Source organism: Medicago truncatula, chromosome 4, assembly GCF_003473485.1.
Source record: "Medicago truncatula cultivar Jemalong A17 chromosome 4, MtrunA17r5.0-ANR, whole genome shotgun sequence".
Lineage (NCBI taxonomy): Eukaryota > Viridiplantae > Streptophyta > Magnoliopsida > Fabales > Fabaceae > Medicago > Medicago truncatula.
This window is the reverse complement of record NC_053045.1, coordinates 42,174,668-42,201,801: the sequence shown is the minus strand read 5'-3', so window position 1 is coordinate 42,201,801 and position 27,134 is coordinate 42,174,668. Positions and strand designations below refer to the sequence as shown.

Sequence of the window (27,134 nt, the reverse complement as noted above, 5' to 3'; positions counted from 1 at the left end):
GAAAATGCGATTTTATAAAGCTAAAATGAATGAATATAATATAATATAATAATAATTCGTTACGTAAGATTTTTTTTAATTGTATATGTCATAAATATACTTGTGACAGCTAATATCCAACCATGATCGAATTTCTATTTTCAGTATTTTTTTCTCTCTTAATCTTTTTATGATTATCTTGTTTTTTTTTTTTGGTAAGGTGTGAGTGATTATGATTATCTAATCTAATATAAACCATGCTCAAAATAAGAAGAACTTTGATAGACTTGGTGATTTCTGCACTTTTTTGTAAAAGTATTTTTTGATGTTTCTTTTTAGGAAAATGCTAAGTTTTCGGAAAGAAATCATCCTGAGATTGTTTCGAACTCATATGATTGGTTAATTATCAATACGTTGTCGTGTTTTCTGCTGGTAAAAAATGAAAGTCTTTTGTCTTTAACGCATATTAACTCACTTCAAAATTTAATTTGTTGCGCCGAAGAGTGTTGCAACCTAATGACATCCATTGCACTGGCGAATATGGCAGTATCGAGACGGTGGATCATATTTTTCTTGAATGCGACGTCTTCGGACGCATTTGGAATTTAGTTTGGCAATGACTCGGTATTACTTTTGTTTCCTCAAGCGGTATTGGTGACCATTTTACTCAGTTTATTCATTTGGCCGGTCAGGGGCGGTTCTAAGGCCCGGCGACCCCGGGCTCCGGGCCAAATTTTTTGCAATTTCTTGTGTAGATCCCTATGAATTTCTTATATAAACCCCTATAAATTGGGCAATTTCTTTACATTTTTTATTATTTGCTTGCAATTTCTTATGTACGCCCTATAAATGTGTTGTAAAATTTTTTTTGCCCGGGCTTTACAATATTCCTGGCTCCGCCACTGTGGCCGGTATGTCGTGATCTTCACATTCTTTCTTCAAGGTAATTTGGCTAGCTTGTGTGTGGGCAATTTGGAAAGAACAGAATGACCATGTCTTCACAAACGTGGCTTCCGATCCAAATGCACTTCTTGCTAAATTCGTTCCTTTTGTTGAGAGCTCGCAATGCTTTGTTTGTTTTTAGCTACCATAATTGGTGGCGTCGCCCGCTCCAATGTACGGGTGTTTCGATGTAATTTATCTTCGTTTTGATTGTCGGTACTTTGTTTGGCACCCGCATCATTGTAATTTTTAAGGGGTTCACTTGCGCGGGAGTGAATCACCTTTGATTTTTTGTTAATATATATCATTTTGGTTTGTTAAAAAAAAAAACACTTTATTACATGTGGCAGTGTTGTTATTTTGAATGTAATTTACTTTTAATTTTTTTCCTCCTCCTTTGGAAAGATACGAGGGAAATTATTACTCTTTCTATCTGATAATAACTATTACATTTATAAAAGAAACAAATTGTTTAAAAAATGGTGTTATTTTCATTGTAATTTTAGTTGCTTTATTTTTTGGAAGAAATGCATAACGTTTAATGTGTTAATTTATAAGTGATCACATTTATTTGTCTTCGGATAATTCATGACTTAATTGATTTTTTATAATTGTGTTCTCTAATTAATATTATATATGTATCACTTTAAAGTTATACTACTATTTTTCATTTTACATTTACGACGATAATGATTAATAATAATAATAATATAGTCAAAATAATAATGTAATAAAAACAACGGTCTTATTTTTATCTTATCATATTTTTTATTCATATGAAATTATCAAATGCGATTATTTATCTTTTTATATTAATCTTCCAATTTTTTGAAAATAGAGTTTTGGTAATTTAGAGTTCGACCGTAAGATAAATATAGTCTCAAGAAAAATTGTTTCATTCAAGAATCGAACTAGTTCACTTGAGTCCAATTTGGTTATTATTCCTCTAATTAATAATAATAATAATAATAATAATAATAATAGATTTGAATTGAGGCTCGTGATGAAAAAAAGGGTTATCATTGGGATGACAATTAGACAAAAGCTCATTGGCACGATAGATACCTGCATTTATGGATTTGTGATTAGGCTCAGATGGTTATTCTTAAATTCGAATGGGTTTGAGTATGAGTGCGGACACGAACACTCTAATGCTAACTCCACCCCTAACCCGCGCATATATAATATTATTATTATTTTAATATATAATTTAAATTTATATACTATTAAAGTTGATTAATTGTAAACATTTTTATTTATTATTCAAACTTAAACCTAAACAATCGTCGTTGTTGATTCTTTCTCGTAAGCTACTAATCGACATCCTATATTCTTTCGTGCATTCATTTTTTGATGTTGTCTTATTTTTATCGTTAGTCATTTTTTGATTGTTGAATCATGTTTAAATTATTTTACATAAAATTTATCAATTATTTTTATTTTTAAATTATTAACCCTATAAATTAATATATTTGTCATAAAAAAAATAATAATAATTACAGGCTAAGATGAACATCAGCAATAGTAGTGGTGAATTATCATCCAAGTAGAAACCAAAGGTGTATTTAGCGGGAAAGCAGTTAGCAGTAATATGTCAGAGCAGTTTTTCAGCATCATAGACATAGGGTACCTTCTTTCAGAAACTTGGTCCCACATTCTCTCTAGTCCTCCTTAAAAACCTAACCCGTGACCCTACAATGACACCCACGCGCGTTTACAGCAACGTGCCGTACAAACGCGTGCATGAAGCACGTGTTATTCCGCGAGTGATCCTTAGATTCGAGTGGTCTTGAAAGTCGCGAGATGTTCCAGGACAGTGGGACCCACAAAACGCCTGTTCTTCGACCGTGCTCCCCGAAAGTCCACATCTTAACGATTTTCGTCATCCTTTGTGGACCCACGCGCTTTTGTTTTGTCTTTTTTTCTTCTTTCAGCTTATGACTTTCTCTGTTTCTTGTCTATTTTCTTTTCCTTCTTTTTTTTACTAAAAAGAATTTTGAAGTTTTGTTGCCTAAAACAAATTTTTCCTTATCCCCTCCTGCTTTATTTATTATTTATACGACTTAAATATATTTTTCGTTCCTGCAAATATAGATCATTTAAATTTTCGTCCCTGAAATTACTAATTTTTTCCCATGCAAATATTAATCATTTGACTTTTAGTCCTAATTAGGTTTTTTTTGCCGAGATGGGCTGTCATTAGCGGCGTGGTGCCATGTGGCAAGTGATGATTGGGCGAGGTGATTTGCTTAAATAGGTTTTTCATCCCTGCAAATTTAGGTCATTTGAATTTTCGTCCCTGAAGTTACTAATCAGATGTAATTATGACCAAAAGTCAAATGATTAATATTTGCAGGGGCATATTGAAAGGATTAGTAACTTCAGAGACGAAAATTCAAATAGCCTATATTTACAAGGACGAAAGACCTATTTATATTTATGGAAACGGGAATATAGTATGATTTTTATTATTTTTTTGGATATTGAGAGTGTATTATCAGCTAACTGTGTTCACTTCAACCTGTATAGTTATTAGTTATTCAAATCAAAAGGATGAGGAAGTAGACAAATTTTGGAGAAAAAGGAAACTGTTTGCACGGCAGCGATTTCTATTTGTTTCAAGTTTATCAAATTTATTCATAGGAATAACATTCCTTGGAATATAAAGATGAGAATTTTATTCCAAGGAATTTAAGAAAAATATGTTTGGTTAGCTTTATAATATTCCTAGGAACAAAAAAAATAGGGATTATAATAGGTAAACTATTTATGAATTTATTCTCATCTCCATGGGAACTTTATTCCCACCCTTTTCCTTGGGAAATTGTTTCTATTCCCAAGAACATTTTATACCAAGGAATAAATTTTAGTAAACTTGTAACAAACATAGGCATATACATTTGGCTTAAATGCTATTTTGGTCCCTTAACTATTTAATTGGTATCGTTTTGGTCCCTTAACTAAAAAAAAGATTGTTTGAGGATTTTAAGTGTTTTTTAGTCTCGTTTTGGTCCCTTCTGTTAGGTTTCCGTTAGTTTTAATAAAAAAATATATATATTTTTTTTTATAATAATAATTTTTTTAAATATATATATATATTTTTTTTGTAAAAAATTCTGAGAACCAATGACAAGGTGACACGTGTTAACTCTGGGACACGTGTCACTTTGTCATTGGTTCTGGTTTTTTTTTTTTTTTAAATAATTCTTTTTTTGTTAAAAAATAAAAATAAAAAAAATCAGAGCCAATGACAAGGTGACACGTGTCCAGGAGTTAACTTTTTTTTAAAACCCTAACGGAAACCTAACAGAAGGGACCAAAACGAGACTAAAAAAAAACTTAAAATCCTCGAACAATCTTTTTTTTAGTTAAGGGACCAAAGCGATACCAATTAAATAGTTAAGGGACCAAAAGAGCATTTAAACCTATACATTTCTATCATTTTATTCCCGGGAATCAACAATTATAACTTGAAACAAACACTCCTTTGTGTTATTTTAGAAATAACATTTAATCATATTAATAATCTAACCCCTCTCGGTTAGCCAAGTGGTATTGCCTTTAAATTTGGGAGTATGTTCTTCTTAAAATTTTATGTTCGATTATATCAATTTAGGTGAGATAATTTAACTTCTTAAAAAAAAAAAACATTTAATCATATTAATCATTGAATTGGTAACAAGTAATCACAATAATCTTTTAAAATAGTCTTTGATTATGTATTATATTAGTGAATATAATCTCTAATGCTAAAATAATTTTACAATGCTCACATGGATTGATATGATAGCAAATACTTTTTTGAGCAAGATATGATAGCAAATATGTACTTATAAAAATTGATATTAAAATATGTAAATATATTGAGAGACTAATATGATAGTGTTAACAAAACATTTTAACGTCATAAACTATTTTGACAAAAAAAATACACAATCAAAGACAATTTTGATACATTAAACAACTATTGTGTTGTTATTTATACATTTAGATATCAAAATAAGTAAATGGCTATAACTTTTATTTTATTTCTAAAAAAAATGCTAACAAGTGCCCTAAGATTATTGTTTAAGCATCCATAAGTGATGATTTTTACATTGCAAATTGTGTAGTTATGATTTTTACATGTTTTTGAATTGTATTTTTAAGACAAAATTTCTTTTTGTGGGTTCTTTAAACAATGTCCTTAGGGTTTTGTTTGTAAGTTTAGAGGGGAAGGAAGGGGAGGAGTTTGGAGAATGAGCAAGTGGACGAAATAAATGATATTGAGATGAGAAGACTTTGGAGGTTCATTTTTCTTCATAGTACAAAATTCTCTTCATTTAGGAGAGTTCACAAATTATATTGAAGGAGGATTTTGGATGGTTTACATGAATTTTTCAAATTTAATCTATATAGTTATAATATTCTTAAAATTAAAAATATATTAATTCATCATTCTCTAAAAAAATCACTCTTTCAAAAAATGTGAAAGATTTTGTCATTTTTCCTATATTTTCAACCATCCAAAGTCTTCCCTTCCCCTCTCTTCCAAACTCCTAAACAAAGTCTAAAACACTTGTTAACAAGACCTTTCTTTTTAGGTCTTGCTAACCAGTGCCCTCATAACAATGGTTAAAGAAACTATAAATAAAAAATTTGTCCTGAAAATATAAGTTTAACTTTTGATTAAGTGATAATTACACTATTTTTTATAAAAAAAATTACTTGTTTTGGTTGTTTAACCAATGCCCTAAGAGCGCTGTTTATCATTCTCCTTCTTGTTAATACAATTTTCTTTTGTTGATTTGATTCGATTATTAGATTAATTTTTAATATTTTTTTGACAAGAAGATTCATATTAATAAATAAAGGAAAATATTAATGAGTGCCTTCGGGGCACTCTTTAAGACTTTTAAAAGGTAATATTTTTTGAAAATTAATGTAATCAATGCATTGAAAATTGAAATTTTTGACTTTTTTTATAAAATAATTTATTCTTTTAAAATGTTTAAAGAATGCCCCAAAATCACTTGTTAAAAATTCCCATAATAAATAACTTTTCACGTCATGCTGTGATTCATAAGAGTCGTCATTTGGGCATAGGCCTGTTTATAAGATTTGGGTCCTACTGTAATAGTATGTGAATTATGCTCATTACCCAAATGGTTCCGCTCATTCCTAAAGTAAATGACCGAAATGCCCATACGCATGTTAACATGCATTGTGTGACTTAAATCACGCTACAGGAGGGCCCCTTACAAGATGAAACTCTTCATCAAACACAAGTTGCGTGAACTAGGATTTCCAGAGGAAACATTGTTGAAGCCACCTCCGAGAAAAGTGGCCACCTAAAAGGATGAAGTCTACGCCGAAAACGAGGTCCACGGGTTGAATCCCCTCTAGGTGGGAGACTATTGATGCTCAAAAACCCAATAGTAAATGCTCACATGCCAAGAGTAATGTTCCAAAGACTAAAGGTTCACGTCTTGGCACTTGGTCCCGCTCACAAAATTCAACTCCTACTTCAAAAAAGGAACCTTATTTGCAAATACCATACATTTCACGAATTCCAAATCTCACGAGACCTTACATTGAAGACACTGTGAATGTTAAAGAGATGGTAATTGTGGTTTCCGGGTCGTAGCTAGGCACATGAGATTGAATGAGGATAGTCATGTTTTGGTTCGTCATGCACTTATTAATGAGTTGAAAAATCACAAGAGTGACTACTTCCCATTCTATGCTATTGAGAAGCGTTACAAAGAGATCTTCGATGGTTTACACCCTCCAACAAGTAAAAATGGTGATGCGCCACTGGAGAAAGTGGTTGACCACTCCGGATATGGTTCACATTATTGCTAGTTGCTACAATAGAGCCGTTATTCTATTAACTTTGCCTGAAATGGGTGGTGCATGTGAGACATATTTCCCAATCCGGAGTGCTCCAACACTTAATCTACATTCCAACATAATGTGTCTTTGCTTAATTTCTGAACACTTTCTTCATGTGAAGTTGAAAGAAAATTGTCCGCTACCACCTCCTTCTAAGGAGTGGATGACTCACAAGATTGGTGAGGCGGAGCAATGGCTTTTTCAATTTTTGTATAGACAAGCCGCCTTCGATGAGCTCATGTCTAAGGAGCCGATGTCGCCAAAGAAACCAACAAAGAGCACAATCCTATTAATTTGGATACTCCAAAAAAGCCAAAGCAAGAGATCGAAATCATGGATGAAGACGAAGAATATGCACTATCACTAGTCTAGTTATATAGGTTATGACACTTTTGGGTCGGTCGGTGTTCGTTCTATTTTTTGTGGTATTACGCCTCGACATATTTTTTGGTTGCTGGTTGTGTAATTTTGATATTTACGGTCAATATGTAACTAATATTATATAAATATATGAAATGAATTATTTTGGATCATTTACGTGTCATTAAGTGTGTTTAAATTATTACGGATCATTGCCGACAAATTTGGACCGTTTGGATCGTTTGAGTCTAGTTAAATATTATTGTCCCCACGAACATAACTCGGTTGATAAGGACATTGCATAATTTATACAAGGACAGTGATTCGAACCCCTGAGACCCTATTAAATTACCTGAAGAAAAAAATATTGTTATTAAAAAGTTACAAATAAATAATAAATAATGTGTACATGTATGACCTAATAACATTTAAAAAAATGTAACATTTTTAAAAAAAAAGTGTAAATTGAGTTGAGTTGTTTGGGTGAGTCTCAATGAGAACTTGCATTTGGGCTTTCGGGTCATGTCAGTAGTTCGGATCATACCGTAAAAAAAACCGAAACATGGTAGTAATCGAATGAATCGAAGTCGAAGGTTGTCGTGAGAAGAAGAAGAATAGCTCAGCATCTTCTCTAATGGCATCAGATAACAACTCACCATCTCTTGAGATATTAGGTATCAACTAAATTCATATTTCATTTCTGTAACACTTTTATTTTTATTTTTATTTTTAATTTGATTTTGCGTTTCTGCTTTTAGTTCGACGGCCGGAAGAATGCTCACTATGGACTGGCCCACCATTCGAGAACGGTCAACCGAATATCAAACTTGATAAAGTTATTTGCTTGAATGCTAAATTCAGTGATGATGGATCTTTGCTTATGGTGGTCAAATCCAATTCTGTCATTACTATATATGATTGTAAGACTGCTAAAGAGATTAGGTCTTTTCAAGTTCCTAATCTTGTGGCGTCTGTTTTGTCGCCTCGCGGAACTTATTTGCAAACCTTTCAAAAACCTTCCGGGCCGCAAGATAAGAATGTGACTTTATGGAAGATTGAGACTGGTGATTCTATTTATCAACACTCTCAGAAGAATATGACAAGGGCCAATTGGTATGTATTGTTGAATTATGGAAAAAAAATGTTTTTACTATGAATTTAGCATCATGATACGAAAATACTGCTCAAGTTGAAAGGATAATTTTTAAGACCAGCGATGCTGTATGGAACAGAGAGTTGGGCAGTGAAGAACCAACACGGGAATAAGATAAGTGTAGTGGAGATGATGATGTTGTGTTGGATGTGTGATAAGACTAGATGTGATAGGATTAGAAACGACAACATTAGAGATAGAGAGTTGGGATAGCACCTATAGTAGAAAAAGTTGGGGAAAATTGGCTTAGGACTTGGGTGGTTTGGACATGTAGAGAGAGAACATGTAGATTATGTAGTAAGGAGAGTAGATGAGATGGAGGATCGTCAGATCACTAGAGGCAGAGGAAAACCTAGAAAAACTATCAGAGAAACTATTCATAAAGACCTAGAGATTAATGAGTTAGATCAAAATAAGGTTTATGATAGAACATTGTAGCGTAATTTGATCCATGTAGCCGACGCCACTCAGTGGGACAATGCTTGGTTGATTGATTGGTTTGTTGTTGTTGTATGCAACATTGATATATGATTTGTTTGCAAATGCCCAAGACTAAGAGCCTATTTGGTTTGCGAATCCGTGTTTTGTTTTGTTTTTATTACATGTTTTGCAAAACTGTATGCGTTCTGACTTTGCTTCTTGTTTCCGAAGATTTGTCAAGGAAATGGTGAAAACTTGCAATTTAAAGTATAAGCAGGAAATGAAAATAGAAATGGTTTCTCAAACCAACCAGGTCCTAACATTCTCACCATGACTTATGTTTTAACCGTCAATGTATCTGATGTTCAGGCCGGCAATTCAATTCAGCTCTGATGAAGCTACTGCATGCCGCGTGCCAACTAATGAGGTGCAATTTTTTGACACTGGGGATTTTTCTAAAGGAGTTGTTTGTCGGTTAAGAGTTCCAGGAGTTGCTTCCGCTGAGCTTTCTATTTCACCTGCTTCTCATGTAGCTGCATTTGTTCCGGAATCCAAGGTTTGTGCCCCTCAACAATCATGGAAACTTAGCTAACTTTTCGCCACCAAACAAACAAGGAATTGGTACTATTGTTCTTTGGCATGCTGTTATTTAGGTTTCTAATGTATAAAATTGCATGAACCATTGTAGGGGGTTCCTGCCAGTGTACAGATATTTGCTTGTGGAGATGCTTCCCAAACTCAACCTATGGCTCGACGGAGCTTTTTCCGATGTTCTACAACCCAACTTAAATGGAACCATGGTTCAACTGGACTTCTAATTGTGGTGCAGTCAGATGTTGATAAAACAAATCAGAGTTACTATGGAGAATCAAAGTTATACTACCTGACAACAGATGGGGTGCATGAAGGATTAGTGCCTCTTCGTATGTTCTTATTGTTATTATTTAAAGAAGAACTGATGATTGGCTCTAGAAAATCCACAATGAGGATAACAATTTTGTGTTTTAAACATTTGGCAGGGAAAGAGGGGCCTATTCATGATGCTCAATGGTCAAATTCAGGCTCAGAGTTTGCTGTTGTGTATGGGTGTATCCTTTTCTTGTGATATGTTCAATATGGAAATAAAGATGTGTACTAAATATCCTGCTTTTGAATTTTGATATTTGCTGAAGATACCAACCAGGGCTTGGTTTGATTATTATTCAAAAGCAGGACTTATGGTAAAGTTATGAACCAATTTTCGCAAGATCACTTTATTGTTTTTTGGGAAAGTTTTAGACTCATATCACGAAACTCTGAAAATAACAGTAAAGCTGGTTCTTTCTATCTTCTGTATGTAATAAAAAACCTGATCCTTCTTATATATGATTTTAAAAGCCATAACGATACCCAACTGGACTAGATATTCCCTGCGTAGTTTTTTATTAATAGTAAATTTTAAAGTTTTAAGAAGTTAAATGTTATTTATTCTGTTTTGACATTCCTTTAATCCTTATTTTTCATTTGTTGGGTGTTTCTTTTCCTTAACATGTTTTAGTTATGCCTGCCAAAGCAACTCTGTTTGACAAGAAGTGCAGACCTCTACTGGAGCTTGGAACTGGTCCTTACAACACTATTCGATGGAACCCAAAAGGGAAATGTATCCTCAGCTGATGATTTGACATTCATTGTACCTAGTAAACAAAATTTTATATGTTTAGCCCATGATCTTTTTTTTTCTTTCTCTCTTTCAAATCTAAGAAGGACCTTTTTATGGGCAAGGATTGGAACTTTGAAGAGGTTCATTATTGTTTTGATATAAAGTATCTAAATCTGGCTAAAAGTAAAAACATTATTGTATTGTGTCCTTGACTGTTTGCAGTTTTATGTTTGGCTGGCTTCGGTAACTTGCCTGGTGATATGGTATGTTCACCCGACTGATTAAATTATTATGTTTCTTTGATTTTTCCTTTTTCATGGAAGATATTTGTGCTTGATTGGCTAAACTAGGATTACTGGTAACAATTAACCCCAATAGAAAATAAAATTATGATTTACCATCACTTTTATCAGATTGATCCACTATGAGAATGTTGAATTATAGTTATGTGAATATCATAAGCAATTCTCTTGGTGACCATAGACGTTAAAAAAAAAAGTTTGGAAGAGTAAAACAATAATTGAAGTTTTTATTTCTGGCAAGTATCTGATGTATTTTCAAATGACACAAGCTCAGATGCATGCACAATTGCAAACATTTGCTTCGTATGAGGAATTCATGTGTTTTTCATTATGTTGTTCTAGGTATTTTGGGATTACGTGGAAAGGAAACAGCTTGCATCAACCAAAGCTGAATGGTCTGTGTCAAGTGAATGGTCTCCAGATGGGTGCTATTTCATGACAGCAACAACAGCTCCAAGGCTTCAAGTTGATAATGGGTATGTCTTTCCACTGGTGGGGCCTTGATCTACTCATTGCCTGAAAATATTCAATTGTTTATCTTTATCCATGGGCACTCTGATTATGTTGTTAGTGTACGATGTCATCCAAAAGGCTGCTTTTATTTTGTTCCATAGATCAATAGATTTTATTAATGTTAAAATATGTATTAGATTTAAATTATGTTGAGTAAATATCTCTTGATTATGTTTGTTGGCTTTTATCCCTGTAACCAAGGGATTTGGTTTTAGATTTGATTGCTATCCCTTGGTTATATATAACTTGGCTGAGAGTAATTTCTCTCAAGCAATTCAAATCATCTCATTGAACAATTATTAAAAGTGATAAGTTTGATGACATTTATGAGGTGATAGATGAATCAGAAAACATACTATAGGAGAATATTTTGCTGATGGTCATACATTTTATTTTGTTCTTTTTCCATTGAAGGATCAAGATTTTTCACTATAATGGGTCATTGTACTTCAAGCAGATGTTTGACAAGTTATACCAGGTCAGTAGTATCTCGAACTCTTGCTGATTATTGTTTTTGTACATCCTTTTCGTGATGTCATTGAATTGTGTGTAAACTCTATTTGCAGGCTGATTGGAAACCAGAGTCACCAAGTAAGTTTGGTGACATCACTGAACTAATCAAGTCTCTAGACTCGATAAAACTTGAAGATAAAAAACCATCAGGTTCTTTACCATGCTTATTCTAATATTTCTTTTTGTGACGAGTTTTTTATTTTGTTCTATGAAGTTTGAATACTGTAAACTTTTTGCAGGTCAAGGACCAAAACCAACCCAAGTTTCTACAAAAGCCTCTTCTGCCAACCCAACTGCACAAAAACCTGCTGCATATCGTCCACCACATGCTAAGACTGCAGCTGCTATTCAGGCAGAGGTACACATTCACAGAACCAATGATCTGTTAATTGTTTCTATTCAAAGGTATCAATATAAACTTCAGCAATAAGTTTGCATTGGTATAACTTGAATATAGTTATGAAGTAATTCTACTCTTAATAGTGGTAAATATGATCAGATACATACATTTTTAAGCATCTTCCCTAGAATTCTTGGATGAGTTTGCATTTAATTAATGTTCTAATGATGCCAAAATGATTTGTATTTGCAGTTGTTAGGAGAGAGCTCGGCTGAGTGAGAACCTTTCCCTCCCTTTCTTTGTTTTAAGTTTCTTATGATTTATATTCTGTTTTGAAATGCCAATGGTTGATTATTTTAGGTCATTGAGCAAGAATGCTTTACGAAACAAGAAAAAGAGGGAGAAACAGAAGGAGAAAAAGGCTGCTGCAGACGCCAGTTCGTGATTGCATCATGGTTCCCCCGGACTCATTTTATACACCTGTATTTCTGCTATCAAATGCTTGAAAATTTGAGGCTCAGCTTAAGTTTTCTAGATTTAATTGTATCACTGTCCCCGGAAGCAAACTTTAGGCAGTTTTGTTTTGATCGGATTTTGAGATGATTAAAGTTGTGTTGGGTATGTGCTTTCTCAGTTTTGTTCCAATGGGGACATGAGTGGGGAGAAGTGAAATACTGAGCAGGTGGATTACACCAACATACACACAAAAAGAAGAAAGGAGTAAAAGTAAACTTTATCCACCGAGCATATTTTATGCATGATACTATTATATTCATGTGTTGAATAACTTAAGCTCAGTTATTGGGATTGAACTCCGACTTTCTACCTTCAAATTTAACGTCCATGTAGCCGGTGGATAAGTTTGATGCCATTTCGCCATTAATGTATAAACTCTCAATTTATAGGGGTGTATCTAAGGGATTTTAAAAGACTTTTTTATCATGAAAAAGTCTTGTGGTATTCAATCAAGACTCTTTTCAATTTAAAAAAAGTCTGTGTTATTCAATCAAGATTCTTTGTCATTTAAAAAAAGTCATGTGGTATTCAATCAAAATTCTTAATCACTTAAAAAAAGTCTAGTGGTATTCAAAATCATTGAAATTTCGAATGATTGTTTAATAAATCAGATTTTGATGGATTTTGTAGGATTTTCTAGTGAAATTTTAGCATGAAAAAGTCTTTCATGAAAACATGAGATTTCTTAAGATTGTTTTTTTCTTTTAAGATTTTACTATCTCTTCCTCTCTCTCCTCCCTTCTCTCTTACTCTCTTTTCCTCTCCTCTCTCTCTCTCATTCACTCTCTCTCTCTCTCTCTCTCTCTCTCTCTCTCTCTCTCTCTCTCTACCTCTAGCTTTCTCGTAAAAAATAAAATAAATAAAAGAGTCTTTATTAAGATTTTGTGAAAGAGAGTGTGTTATGATATTTTTTTCAATTATTTCTTAAAATTCATAAAATCTGTTGAAATCTTTAAAATCATTTCAAATCCTTTAAAATCTTATGAATTAAATTCATTGAAATCCTTAATAGTCTTTTAAAATCATCAAAGTCATCAAAATCCTGCAAAGTCTTTTAAAATCCTCAAGACTTTTTTAAACAAAAATTATCCTTTAAAATCATAATCCAATACACCCCCTTTAATCTTTAAACATATGTGGAGTAGTTTTTCTGTTTTGTAATACTTTAAACATAAAATATTCGTCAATTTAATTTATGTTATTAAGATATTAGAAACTAAATCATAAAAAAGAACATAAAAGGCGAACAAACTTAGCACTGATCAACAAATAGCATGGATATGATATTAGGTAATAAATTGTTTTTTTTTTTGTTACAGGTAATAAATTGTTTAATCATACTGGTTTTTATAACATTAAGCATTCCAATCAAGATAATGCGTTTAAATTATGAAAGTAAACATGGGTTGCATTTTTAGGTCATGTAATGCACAAGGTAAACTTCGAGAGTAATGTTGCGACATAGGTGTAACTTCCATGAATAAATTGTAATTGTTTTTTCTTGAAAAAACTAAAATGGAACTTATTAAGATAGCAATGAATCTTAACCAGCACAAAGAGTGTTAGGCTAAGAGTCTTAAAGTAGCAACAAACAAATAAAGAAAAATCCATACACCCGTGAAAATAAAGAAAAATCCAAAAACCTATAGGAATCACCTCTTAACAAAGGGCTATCTCCGAAATCAATAAATAGAAACACCAAAACAAAGCTAACACCACGATCAACGAAACAACATAAACAAAATCCTCAAGCATCGTCACAACTGCCACAAAAACAACTTCTACCACCCACATTTTGCTACTCGCACACAACCCCTGAACACCAACTTAAAAACCTACACAACAGCCAACAACCTTAGAAAAACAGCCGTGAAAAAAAACCCAAACACCACCATTGGTTCTCCTAAGCACCTTCATCCAAAACACACCTCATAAACAACCACAAAAGCCAACCAAAAATCCTTGTACCATCACAAAAAACCACTACAAAAATCAACACCATTACCACCACCATCACTAAAACTACCATTGACCATCACGAAAACCACCATTAACCCTCACCTAAAAGCAACACCAGCCACCACGCGCATCACCACCCAAAACCACCATGGGCCCCACCACAAAAGACCCAAAATCAGCACCACCAAGAAAGCCACCATGAAGTACCACAGACCAACACAACCAAAGATCCATTGAAACCATATAAGTTCATAAGCGAACAATAAATTGTAATTGTAACCATGGTTAATCATTTGGGCACATGTTAATGGATTTCATTAGTACAAATTATGTATTGAAAATTATGTCAAGAGTTTAATTAATATACTCTATTATTGTATAATATTTTACACATACATCCAATGATGTGTTGACACATTAACTAATATATATTAAAACACATGAGTTGTCATTCGATGAATAATATTAATTAAACTCGTGTCAATTTATTTCACCAAATGTTATACATTAATTTTTCTCAACAAAAACCTTTTTTAATAGAATCTTTATCACGTCTCTCAGAGATCATGTTTGCATGACCCTAATCACATTTAGTACATAATAAATGAATATATATAAAGTATCATAACTCAACCATCACATAAGTGATTCTTTTTATTGAAAAAACTCAATCATCACATAATTTCCCCCTCCATCCCTTTTTACAAGAATGTTTTACAAAAAACACAGGTATTAAAAAAAATTGTAAGAATAATAAATTTGTCTAAAACGTGTGACTTACAAAATTGCCATTTGTATATTAATGCATTTAATATTATCTTTCATATTCCAAATACTATTGATTTATCTAATCTAAAAATAGACCAAATACATCAATTATTCAATGAATCAAAAAAGTAAATTGTTTATTATAAATAGATCCGAAGGGAATAGTATTAATAAGGGGAGTAAATATATATAGTAATATGTAGTGAGTCTTATATTTAGGAACAATAATTTTGTGTAAACGGTTTTATAATTTAAGACGGGGATTATAACCCAACTTAAGTTTTGAAGACTCGAAAATTTTGTAATTTGAACCGAAGACAATTAATATGATTGTAATCATGATTAATGATATTTATAATTGTAATTAACTACATTAAGTAATTTATGTATCACTTATTGAATGGTAATTAACCACATATTTAAGTGGTGTTTTTTTTATAAAGTATTTTTCAAAAAAAAAAATCACTTCAAAAATTTGCGTTGATATCAATTTTGTATCTTAAATTAGTATGAAAAACTAAATCAGATTTTATTGCACCATCGATCGATTCGTATGAACTGTGGAAGTTTCAATCAACAATCTCAAGTTTCTCACACAAAATGCTGTATTTTAATTTAATTATCATCAAATTTTGAACGGAAATAATTCATCTACTCGAATCTCATGCCATTTCAAAATTAGAAAAGTACAATATAACACTCTATAATACTTGATCAAAAATTTAATATGCCAAAGATGTGAAGTTTCCAATCAATAATTATACAAGTTACACGCCCATCTAAGCAAGTGATGAGGTTCAAAATTGGTGGATTAATAGAGCAATATTGTAATGTAAGGCGTATTAACAATATCAACTCCTGAATCTGATACTTCGACTGATAGTTGCATTAATTCCAGTGGATTCCCCGCTATAAGGTGCATTTGGCCTTCTGATACTCTGAACCTGTCCCTTGCGATTCTTAACGGCTTTTTGATGCTTGAGCTGCACGAGTTACCAAAAGCACGACAAACAGTAAACAAGAAAGGAACCAATCGAACATTTAAATTTGACGAGTTTGTTGACCATTTTAAGAGTAAGTGAAAGTACCTTGTAGTTCTTTCTAGGATTCTTCTTATCCTTGTTGCGACTACGAGTTAGTCCTCTGTTCTTTGACATCTACAGCACATTGGTCACCAAGGTAAGACTTACAAATTTGCAGAAACATTGAACAATTAGAGTGAAAACCTGATGAGATCAAGTAAGAACCTGAGAAGTGATATAGCGCTTTCCGTCCGCAGTCTCCTCTGGCAAAGAGGGGACAGCTGATTTCCTGCAAAAGCAAAACAAACTTTAGTTTCATATATTGAAGAAGATGGAAATATCCCAGGCAAAGGGACTCCAAAACTTCACCTTGAAGAGGTTGAGTAGGTCACAGCCTTTGCAGCGCGTTTTGCAGCTTGCAATTTTTCAACTTGTTTGTAAAATTCATTTTCTGAGTCACCCCCACTTTCAATGTCCTCTTCACCAACTTCATGAGATACAAGATCATCCATTTGATCATCATCATCATTATCATCCTCAATCGTAACTCCAGCACCAGCCATCACCCGCTTCTCATGTCTTTCCCGTCGTTCACCAATAGCGTCTCTCTTAGGCAAATCATCATCACCAGAAGCCACCTTAACACAAAAAGGGATCAGACAGATATTTCAAAAATAAAAACAGTGGAAAAGATTTCATCTGAGATCATGAATATCACAGACTGCAGATTGCGTACGTTATATACAAATAAACTAAACTAAAGTTAGCAATGGTCTTGGTAATAGTTCAGTGGTCAGCCTCAGTTTCTAGGAAGCATTATGGATAATAGCAAAAAGACGGACACTAACGTGTCTGTCTATTTTTTCTATTGTGTTTCACTGCATACATATGTGTGTGCGTGTGTAATATCCATTTTAAGATAATTCGCTTCTATCAATTTCATAATATCTGTGATCCAACTTATCTAGATTTTAGTTTCAATATTCTGAGTTGTATGTTTTAAAATTTTAAGTCTAAACAATAATTTTGTGAAGGGAAAATTTATACAGAAAAAGGTCAACCTAATTGTAGCTATTAAAATTTGGAAAAGAGTTGTATATCTTATTTCTAAGAACTTGGGTTGCACCTAATTCAACCCTTACCACGTCGGCTTGTAAGGTGAGGGGTGCCACTCTTCATAAACTCATTTCAGGCCTTAGGTTTTTTCTAAATACACCTCTTCGCACCTAGCTCAACAACCAAGTAAGCTATATCCTCCCTCCTCCCGCCCCACTGCTCTTCACTACGTCGATCTCGTGTTGATGCCAACGGTAACATTGGACAAAGAACAACCACACAAGTGTTTAAGGCTCCCCCGGAAGTCCCAACAGTGGTATCAAAGTCAGATTAAGGGTAGCGATGTGGGGATGGACTCAAATTCCACGCTAAGCGTGCAGGCGAGTATTGAATTCGTAATGAGGTCCCACATTGTTAAGGTTCACATGATGGATGTATATATGTGGTTGGACACCCTCGTATGGGTGTTGAAGTTGTATTGGGGTCCCACATTGATAAGGTTCTCCGGCAGGTAGAAGTGTTAAGTGTTTGTCTGATTTAAACTCATTTAACAGTGTTGTTAAGAACAAATTTGTAAAAAAAAAAATGTCTGACCAAAATTGGCAGTTACTTCTAGAGTTATCTTCTATATTGAGGTATAGATAACATAACATGCAGTAAAAGCAGGACTTCATGTTGGTTTCTCAGGATATCCCTCTTTCAATAGACAAGAGACTAATATCCTAGGGTACAATCAAACACCGAAAGTAGAAGAACCATCCTAATGACATTTTTAATTTTTTTCATATATGTGAAAATTTTGGAATTCAACTCGAGAATAAAAGGACACTTCTTGTAAGCATCTTACAAATGCAGGTCACTATGAATTGCAAATAAAACTAGAAATCAGAATCCGTCAATAAAATCTCAATGAGTACCTTGAGTTTCTTCAGATTAGCATTAACAAACGGTGAAACTTTACTGGAGACAAGACCATTAGACAGCCCAGCTGGCCCGTTAACAACCACAGCATCATCAAAATCATCATACGTTGCAAGCTGGCTGTGAAATTTGTAAATTGTGTCAGTAAGTTTGCAGATGTTGGAAACAAGAAAGGCAAAAGATATAGAAGAATGAAGCAATACCCATTAGCTGGTCTCGAACGCTTTTGAGAATTACTAGGCTTTGGAGCAATTTGACTGTACAAACCCTTTTGTTTCAATTTTTCCTCAAGGGAAGCTCTAACTTTTAACATTTCCGAACTCTGCACACCAATGTGATCCTTCTACATGTTAAGGTGCAACAGTTAAATTATTAACCTTTTACAACAATAAATAAAATAAAATGAAAGATTAAACAAACTTCAAGATCTATAATTCACCTGATCTTTTACTTTTCTTCCTTTTTTTGCACCATCCTTAGTGATCACTACCACTGCTTCTTCTGGTGATTCAGCAGAGACCAGAGGCTGTTCTTCGCTTATAGCGATAGAATCAGTTGGCATTGGAGCATTCTCATTATCTGATTTTACAACTGTTGCAAACACGCTACTTGCTTTAAGAATGTCCTCAAGTTCGACTGGAAGTTCAGAGTCAAGTTGTTTTGTCTGTTGAGTGAGGCATGATTAGAAATTTGCAAAATCTAAAGACAACTGAGTACATCTCAGATTTGATATTTCTATGCAATTAGGCACAAATGGTGTAAATTATACAGTTAACTATGCAATTTTAACATTGGAGTCCATACACTATCCAATATACGCACATGCATTTCCAATAAATTAAGTTGAACCATTGATTATCGTAAATACAGGACCAAAACGGCAATATTACTGTAAAATTATCGCAACTCTAATGCTCTTACATATACTACATCCAGTTTATTTCATTAATAAATTGTCCATAATACAAGAAAGCCAAAGACTTCAAATAAGATGGGTGGTCCATAATACAAGAAACCAAATATATTCAAATAAGATGGACAGTCCACAGTACAAAAAAGTTAAAGACATTAAAAAGAGAGATAACTGACTCCATCTAGCAGAAGCTAAACATGGAACTCGTTCATTTCACATGCAGTGATGCCAATCTCAAATAGCGAAAATAGCAGTTTGTTCAAATTCTGCTACATAACAGTGCTATTGCCCGTGTTTTAAGACCAGGACCAGACATAACTGCCGGTCATCGGATCAGCTATGCATCCAAACTGGTGACGGTGATGCTATTAAACTGGTATCAAACCGATCGAACCAGTATAACCGTCGACCTGGCTTGCTACTGAAGCTAAAAAAACACATGAAACAGAAAGAAAAGCAACCAAAAACTTGAACATGTACCAAACAATGTACTGCAGAACAAAGCAATTTGTTAGAATACGGCTACGATATTGTGGAGCTATAGCCGCTATTTAACAACAATGTTCACATGACTAGTATATGACTACAGAAACTACATCAAATCCTTCTAAGTCACAGATGCTAGCTAGTTTAAAAAGAAAATACCTGATTCATTAATTCCTTGATCTCTTCAAGGCGACCTATTACAGGATGATGATCGACTGACTGCCCTTCGGACTTGAGCAGAAGGTAGAAGGTTATAGCTTGGCAATAGGACAGCAAAATAAGCTGCTTCAACTCAAAATAACGCACTCCTCCTTCCATAACTATTTCCCCCTTTTTAACCTTCACAAGAGATGAAATAAATTGTAACACAATATGGACTTCATTCACATCCAAGTAGAACAACATAAATAAGTACAATAAAAAAAAAACTATTGTATATAGGTATGAACAATAAGAGTTTATATTCTAAATAAAATCATAAAATGGATAGATCAAGAGACAGATACACTTAAAAACAGTGGAAATATAATTATAACACTAGTATAATTCCTCACAGGGTCCCCAATGTCTCGGTAAACAGAATAAAACGAAAAGCACCTAAAGTTTAAAGAGATGCAAAAAATGAAAGGAGGAAATAACTAAGATAATAAAAATTAAACCTTGCTAGATATATTTTTGATGAATATATAAATATCAATTGACTGATTCTAATCTTCTAGAGTCCACCGACCCCGGAACCATTTTCCGGCAATATGCCATTCCAAGTCATTCACAATGAGCATGCTTTCATTAGGTTACATGGTTTTCATAATATGAATATGGCATTTTTCACCAAACAAAAAGGGGATATTCATTAAACTTCAATTACAGTAGGCTTTGACTATTTATTTAATAAAAATACATGTGAACCTCTTCACATAGTTTTGGAACTACTCGTAGAAAAAATGGGCAGGTATAAACAAAGAATAAGAGTGAAAGAAAAACCTTGCTTAAAAATGGGTTAATTTTGAATTCAAGCTGTTTGTGTGCCTCGTTTAATTCTGACAACCAATCAACTAGTTCTGGGGCAGACCTGCAAAGAGAAGATAGTCACTAATTCAAGAAGCACAAGCAAATCTATCATATGATAAAGTTTAATGATCAGTGTAACTGCAATTCAGCAAAGAAATATATGGGTTGAAAAGAAGAGGGTGTATGTAAGGCCATAACATCAATAAAGGGCACGTGATCCAATTTTGTCAGGATTCAACACCTGCCCTCACGGTAGATGTGCATCCACATTTCTGCTGAATATTGCTATAAATTAAATGTTATGCTTTGAAAAGTACTCATTTTAATGTTGTTATGCTGAAAAGTGTTCATTTTAATGCTGAATTCAGCTTTACACTATACTCCCAGCATCGTGACTATCTTGGGCAATGGCATATCAGACATCTAAAAGGATTCTACTCCAACAAAAAGCAAATGCTGATTGGTAATGAATCTTAACGCAACACGAAATGAAAATTATTTTATTTAAAACTAATTATCCTCAAAGCAATGGCAATCAGCAAACACAATCAAAGACATTTCTCAAACTGCACATGTAAAATCATCAAGGCAATAGCTGAGATTTCTACTGGGTTGGTCAGGTTTTCCTTATTTCATTGTTTACCCTCAAATTGGGCCTTTTCATCTAAAGTAGGACAAATTACCTTCTTACATTCTTTTTTTTTTCAATCAATTTTGGTAGTTCATTTCTAATCATCTTTTTGGTTTTGGGTTAAGCATGTTTTTCCTTTGACGTCCTTAATATCTTGAGTATATACATAGATAGATATGTTTCTCTATTCACCAATGGTTTTAGAAGGTAATCTTGATTAGTCTTCCCTTGGCTAATCAGTTTTCTAATAGAGTACCACGAACACTAAATTTCCACCATCCGCTCCTCTAAAATTCAAAGTTGTTTAGGTTTTTTGTCTTTAATTTTTTCAGTTTCAATTTGGCAATCCAATATATGCTTACTCTTGAAATCAGTTTTTTTCATCTGTAGGTAATTCACAGCTATGAATGAAATGGATGCAATGTCATTATCTGGTTTAGGAGCAAAGGGGACAAAGCACGAGAAGGCAACACAATCGATATATATCAATGGCATGATGAGGACAAATATTCTAACCTATACAGAACGTTCATTTGCTCCTCCTTTGACAAAGCACTCAGATCCTCAACATTGGAAGTTACATTATCCGATGCATCCTGTAAAGATATACAAGATTACTAAATGTTTGTTGACAGATTCTACACCTCGTAAGCAATTTTTCATCCATTAATGTGGAAACCGACCATGCCTAGGCAGCATGATTGAAATGATAAGCAGAACTCACCTTAAAAGTTAATTTCTCATTATCTTCGTCTTCCACAAGGTCAAAATCTTCCTCTGTTAAGAGTTTTGCTTTCTCCCTTTGTTCTTCCCTCGCAATTTCTTCCTCTTCCTTTAGGGCCTCGTCATCACTTGATTGTAGCTTAAACCAACAAGTTACAATTATTCAAGAGAAACAATAAAAAGTAAGGGAAAATAAACATCAATGTTTTAGATATTACACAGGGCAAAATTCTTTACAAATATTATGCTCAAATCCTCACCTCAAAATTACGATTATCAGCACCATGTCGGTGCTTTCTTCCAACGATAGTTTTCTTAATACCTTCATCATCTTCTTCATCTTGCATTCCGTCTTCATCTCCGCCATGCAACGACTTTAAATATTTCTGTTGCCTAATTACTAAACAAAACAAACATTTATATTTATCAGAATCACAACTTTTGAATAAATTTGACTTTAAAAACTTCCAAAAGTAACAAAGGAAATTAATCAAGAATTATTTCCCTAAACCCAACCTATACATGCATATAAAAACTTAGTAATCAAGAATTTCAATTTTTAACAAACAGAACACTGCCAGTGCTTAGGTCTTTTTGTATCTCGGAGGGAATTTGTTAGTTTTGATATATATTACATCGTTCATCTCTATCAAATTCAACTATAATTTAAGAAAAATATACTTATTGAAAAATACCATACATTGTCCAATAAAGCCCTTCTCCTTGCCATCATATTCATCATCCTCATCATCATCGTCTTCCTCCTCGTCACCGTCTTCATCAGTTTCATCATTATCAATATCCTGTAAACAGAAAGAAAAAAAAAATCATAAAAACCAAACAAGTTCAAAGTAAAACTCAGAAAATGCATTTTGAGTGAAAAAAAAAAAAATACAGATTTGGCATAATGATAACCTTATCATTGAAAATAGGCATTTCATCATCTTCATCTGATTCAGCAGAATCAGCATTAATGTCAAGTGGAACAATATCCCTCTGCTTATGGACTGCGAATCAAATCAACAACGCAATATTACGAAATTAGAACTAGAGTAATAGCTTATAATCAAATTTTTACTTAGCAGATGAAAAGGATAGTTACAGATATCAATCTCGTCGTCCATGTCTTCAGCGGAAAAGTTATAACGGTCGCGTCGGGAAGTTGTTGTAGCGTCTTTCTTCTTCTGATAACTTTTGCTTCCTCCTCCTTTCTTCGCCATTCTGTATTAGTTTTTTCACCGGCGAAATCTTGAATAGTACTGTTTCAGAATAGAGAGCAAATATCGGAGGTTGAAGAAGACGAAAGTGAGAAGTAACTCGAGGGAGTGCGACGGAAGACGGCGGCGAAGTTGGGAAGGGTATTAGGGTTTATGAATTATGGAGATAACCAGGTTGCTGTGTGCGAGGCTTCACTCACTGCACTTGCTTGTTTGAACAGGTTTTTGACCCGAACCAGTTTCTCTCGGGTATTTTACTTGTTTGCACTTACTTATTCGATTTACCTCAATCGCGAGTGATAGTTTGATTTTCTTTATTTAATTATAGATTTTTTTTTGACAAATTTATTAAATTATAGATGTTATATAATGTTTTTTTTAATTGAAATAACAACATGATAAATGAACATATAATATTTTAATTTTGTTTATATAATTTTATTTAATTGAAATATTTTATACTTTTTGTAATTTAAAAAAGAAAAATAAGTCCTCACACTTCGGTTGTTTTAGAGTCTAATCGACGTAGAAGAGAACAAGCAAATGTGCAAGGGCAAAGGAAGACGTGATGGATCCAGACCATCTTAGATGTAAGAACCTAAGCCGCCATGAGGACGACGAGCATGCAAATGTTTAGGATGTTAAGTATTATGAGATGCTAGACAGGGAAGCACTCAATATGGATTCGTATCCTGGAGGCCCATCAGACACGTCGGTTCTTAGCTTATGCACATCATGTGGTCACGTATGGGAGAGAGATGTATTTTTGTATTTGTTTATTTTTGTGATATGTTTTATTATTGTATGTGTTGTGTTTTAGTGTACAATTTAAATTGACAATATTTTTATAGTTCCATTCCAATTTAAAGTGTGTCAATAATAGGAAGAAATTGAAAAAAGTTGTGAAAAGTGAATAAGCAGTAGTTAAAAAACGCTATCATGGTGGTTTTTATTGGTTTACGCGTACAAACTATACAATTCTATACCAACTTTCTTGATTGCGTGTTGTCTGTCGAGGACTTGGGAGATAATGCGCTACATAGTTTTAAGATAACATACTAATACATGAGATGATATTTCAGGATCTCACATTTGTATGTGCCTCTCATACATGCGGTAAATCTTCTTAGCCACCCAAGTAAAAGACCTCGACGAGATTGTTGTCAAATAGAAACATAACATGCAATATGAAGACACGAGCCCACGGTTAAGCCGCATCATGAAGATGACCACTAAGATACTGTCTAGTGGCTAAGTGAAGCAGGGAGGTCCAGTCTGATAGAATTAGGAACAAATCATTGTTGAAGCTCGGGGAGGGATGATGTATCGTCAAAAGAGGGGGACATGCCACTCAACATGGTTTATGTGATTTTGATTCTTTGTTTATAATATGTTGTCTCGGTTGAAAATGTTTTTTTTGTTGAATTTTTTGGATAATTTGGATATCGGTTTATGCATGCATATTGCATAGTATTATAACTATGATGTGCGATACTTTCATTATATATTGTGTCACATGTCATGCTTTGGTGTGTGTTGCAACTCGACATATATCTACCAAAAAATGTGTTTTGTGTCATAAATATTTAGATCCTATTATGACACATTTCATAATATACATTTTATGCATTTAGACTATATAACATGGAATATGTCAACATACACATTGTAAATGTTCTTAGAAACTATCCCGACGAGGGGTTTATATAATTCGAAATATAAATACAAATTATTATAAAAATGTTTCATTATGACATTATATAATCCGAGTAAAGACAAAATGAAACCATTACTAAATGTTATAGAATTTTAGTTCACTTTGGTTCAAAACGGTTTCGTTCAGAACAATTCGGTTTGGTTCGATTCAGTTTTAAAAGTTATAAAATTCGATTTTGTTTGATTTTTTTTATATTTTTTCAAAGCTCATGTTATATCTCACCTTTTATTTGCTGATGATTATTTTCTATTTTTGCAGATGAAAGCGAAGCTCAAGTCATGAAAGATATTCTTTTCACTTATGAAACGGCTTCTGGGCAAGCTATTAGTTACCAAAATCTGAAATTTTTTGTAGTCGCAATGTGCCGGATCCTTTGAGGAATAACCTTGCTTCTATTTTAGGGGTTTAGGCCGTTCTTGGTACAGGTAAATGCTTATATAAAGCGGGACGTGAAGTCATGATTAAATCCGTTTTGCAAGCCATTCCGTCGTACACGATGAGTATTTTTCAACTTCCTGCAACACTTATTAACACGATTGAAAAAATGATAAATTCTTTTTGGTGGGGTCACAGACGCACAAATCAGCGAGGAATAATTTGATTAAGTTGGGAGAAATTATCTATGCACAAAACCAATGGAGGAATGGGGTTCAAAGGCCTTACGACTTTTAACCTTGCCATGTTAGGAAAACAAGGTTGGAAATTCCTAACGGAACCGAACTCCCTCGTTTCCCGGCTATTCAAGGCACGATATTTTCCAAACAACACCTATCTCACAGCTAAAATTGGTCATAATCTTAGCTACGTTTGGCGTAGTATTCTGCATGCTCGTTTCATTGTTCGTGGCGGTGCTCGTTGGAGTATAGGCACTGGCAGATCTATCCCTATTTTGGGAGAACCTTGGGTCTTGAATGGAGAGAGTATTGCTACTGATATTATAGGTGCACATTATGTTCATCATGCTACTGTTGATAATTTGATGCTTCCAAATGAAAAGAGATGGAATGAGGTGGTTGTCAGACAGGTCCTTAGTGCAGATTTAGCAGATAAAATCATGAGCACTCCACTAGTTGCTCATGTACAAGTAGATCGTTTAATTTGGAAGGCTGAAAAAAATGGAAGATATTCCGTGAAGAGCACTTATCATTTATGTGTCGAGGAGCTTATTAACTCTTCTCATCTTCGCCGTCCTGGTAATTGGTCGAGTATTTGGAAGCTTAAAGTTCCTCCAAAGATTCGAAACTTAATTTGGAGGATGTGTCGGGGTTGTTTACCTACGAGAATGAGGCTTCGAGATAAAGGTGTGCAATGTCATACGCATTGTGTGAGTTGTGACTCCAGTCAAGAAGATATGACACACCTATTTTTTCACTGTACTTTTGCGGTCCAAGTTTGGAGTTTTGCAGGTTTATGGTCTCACATTCATAACATATTTGGAACAGCTGTACCAGTAACAGACATGATTTTTACCCTGCTAGAAACTCTCCCAACTGAACAGAAACAAACCCTTGCAGCCATGGTATGGAGCATATGGAAACATTGCAACCTGAAGGTGTGGGAAGACAAGACAGAGACTACTGCTACTGCTGTCGAACGTGCCCGAGTTATGATTTCTGACTGGCAGCTAGCAAACCTTGGCCTTCCAGCTGCAACTTCTTCTGTAATAGCAGGTTCAACTGCTCATTTGTCTCCCAATGCTGCAACATCCAGCTCACCTGCAGCTGCTATGGTTCGGTGGAAGAAGCCGAGTGTGGGGCGATACAAATGCAATGTTGACGCGACATTTTCGTCAAGCTTCAACCGTACGGGGATTGGAATATGTATCCGGGATGAGGAGGGCACTTTTGTTTTAGCAAAAATGGTGAGTTTCCCTTCTCTACATCAGGTTGCGGTTGGTGAAGCTATTGGTTTATTTGAAGCCCTCTATTGGCTTAGCGACATGTCTTTCGACAATGTTGATTTCGAGCTAGATTCAAAGGTTACATGTGATGCTTTCCTTTCTCGTAGAGATGATATTTTCGAGTTTGGGCATGTTATCGCATCTTGCAAAGCTCTTTTTTTCCGCTTTTTTTTATACAAATTATAGGATAGAGTTCACTAGGCGACAAGCAAATGCAGCCGTTCATGTTCTAGCTAGAGAGACTATATTTCTAGCTAGT

The 27,134-nt window shown here is 34.0% G+C and overlaps 2 protein-coding genes across 4 annotated transcripts; one reads left to right on the top strand and one right to left on the bottom strand.

The window, feature by feature from the left end:
• Positions 1-7,660: 7,660 nt before the first annotated feature.
• On the top strand, positions 7,661-13,000 carry LOC11446232 (eukaryotic translation initiation factor 2A). 2 transcript variants are annotated; one of them, XM_039833346.1, is made up of 13 exons: positions 7,661-7,829; positions 7,914-8,268; positions 9,098-9,284; positions 9,417-9,651; positions 9,748-9,816; positions 10,266-10,367; positions 10,590-10,630; positions 11,012-11,145; positions 11,597-11,660; positions 11,749-11,845; positions 11,935-12,100; positions 12,288-12,310; positions 12,396-13,000. In XM_039833346.1, the coding sequence occupies exons 1-12, from the start codon at positions 7,790-7,792 to the stop codon at positions 12,292-12,294; spliced, it is 1,497 nt and encodes a 498-aa protein (XP_039689280.1). In that variant the 5' UTR covers positions 7,661-7,789; the 3' UTR covers positions 12,295-12,310; positions 12,396-13,000. The 2 variants fall into 2 exon arrangements, with proteins under 2 accessions (XP_039689280.1, XP_003608061.1); XM_003608013.4 differs by having other exon boundaries at positions 7,663-7,829; positions 11,935-12,053.
• Positions 13,001-15,930: 2,930 nt separating this feature from the next.
• LOC11444542 (something about silencing protein 10) lies at positions 15,931-23,520 on the bottom strand. Of its 2 annotated transcripts, none has more exons than XM_003608012.3 (15): positions 23,144-23,520; positions 22,957-23,048; positions 22,742-22,844; positions 22,302-22,441; positions 22,043-22,180; positions 21,835-21,914; positions 20,661-20,748; positions 19,836-20,015; positions 18,717-18,941; positions 18,481-18,620; positions 18,274-18,397; positions 16,670-16,938; positions 16,526-16,589; positions 16,367-16,435; positions 15,931-16,261 (listed from the first exon to the last, which is right to left on the bottom strand). In XM_003608012.3, the coding sequence occupies exons 1-15, from the start codon at positions 23,259-23,261 to the stop codon at positions 16,130-16,132; spliced, it is 1,962 nt and encodes a 653-aa protein (XP_003608060.1). In that variant the 5' UTR covers positions 23,262-23,520; the 3' UTR covers positions 15,931-16,129. The 2 variants fall into 2 exon arrangements, with proteins under 2 accessions (XP_003608060.1, XP_013456891.1); XM_013601437.2 differs by having other exon boundaries at positions 18,481-18,617.
• Between the last annotated feature and the right edge of the window lie 3,614 nt (positions 23,521-27,134).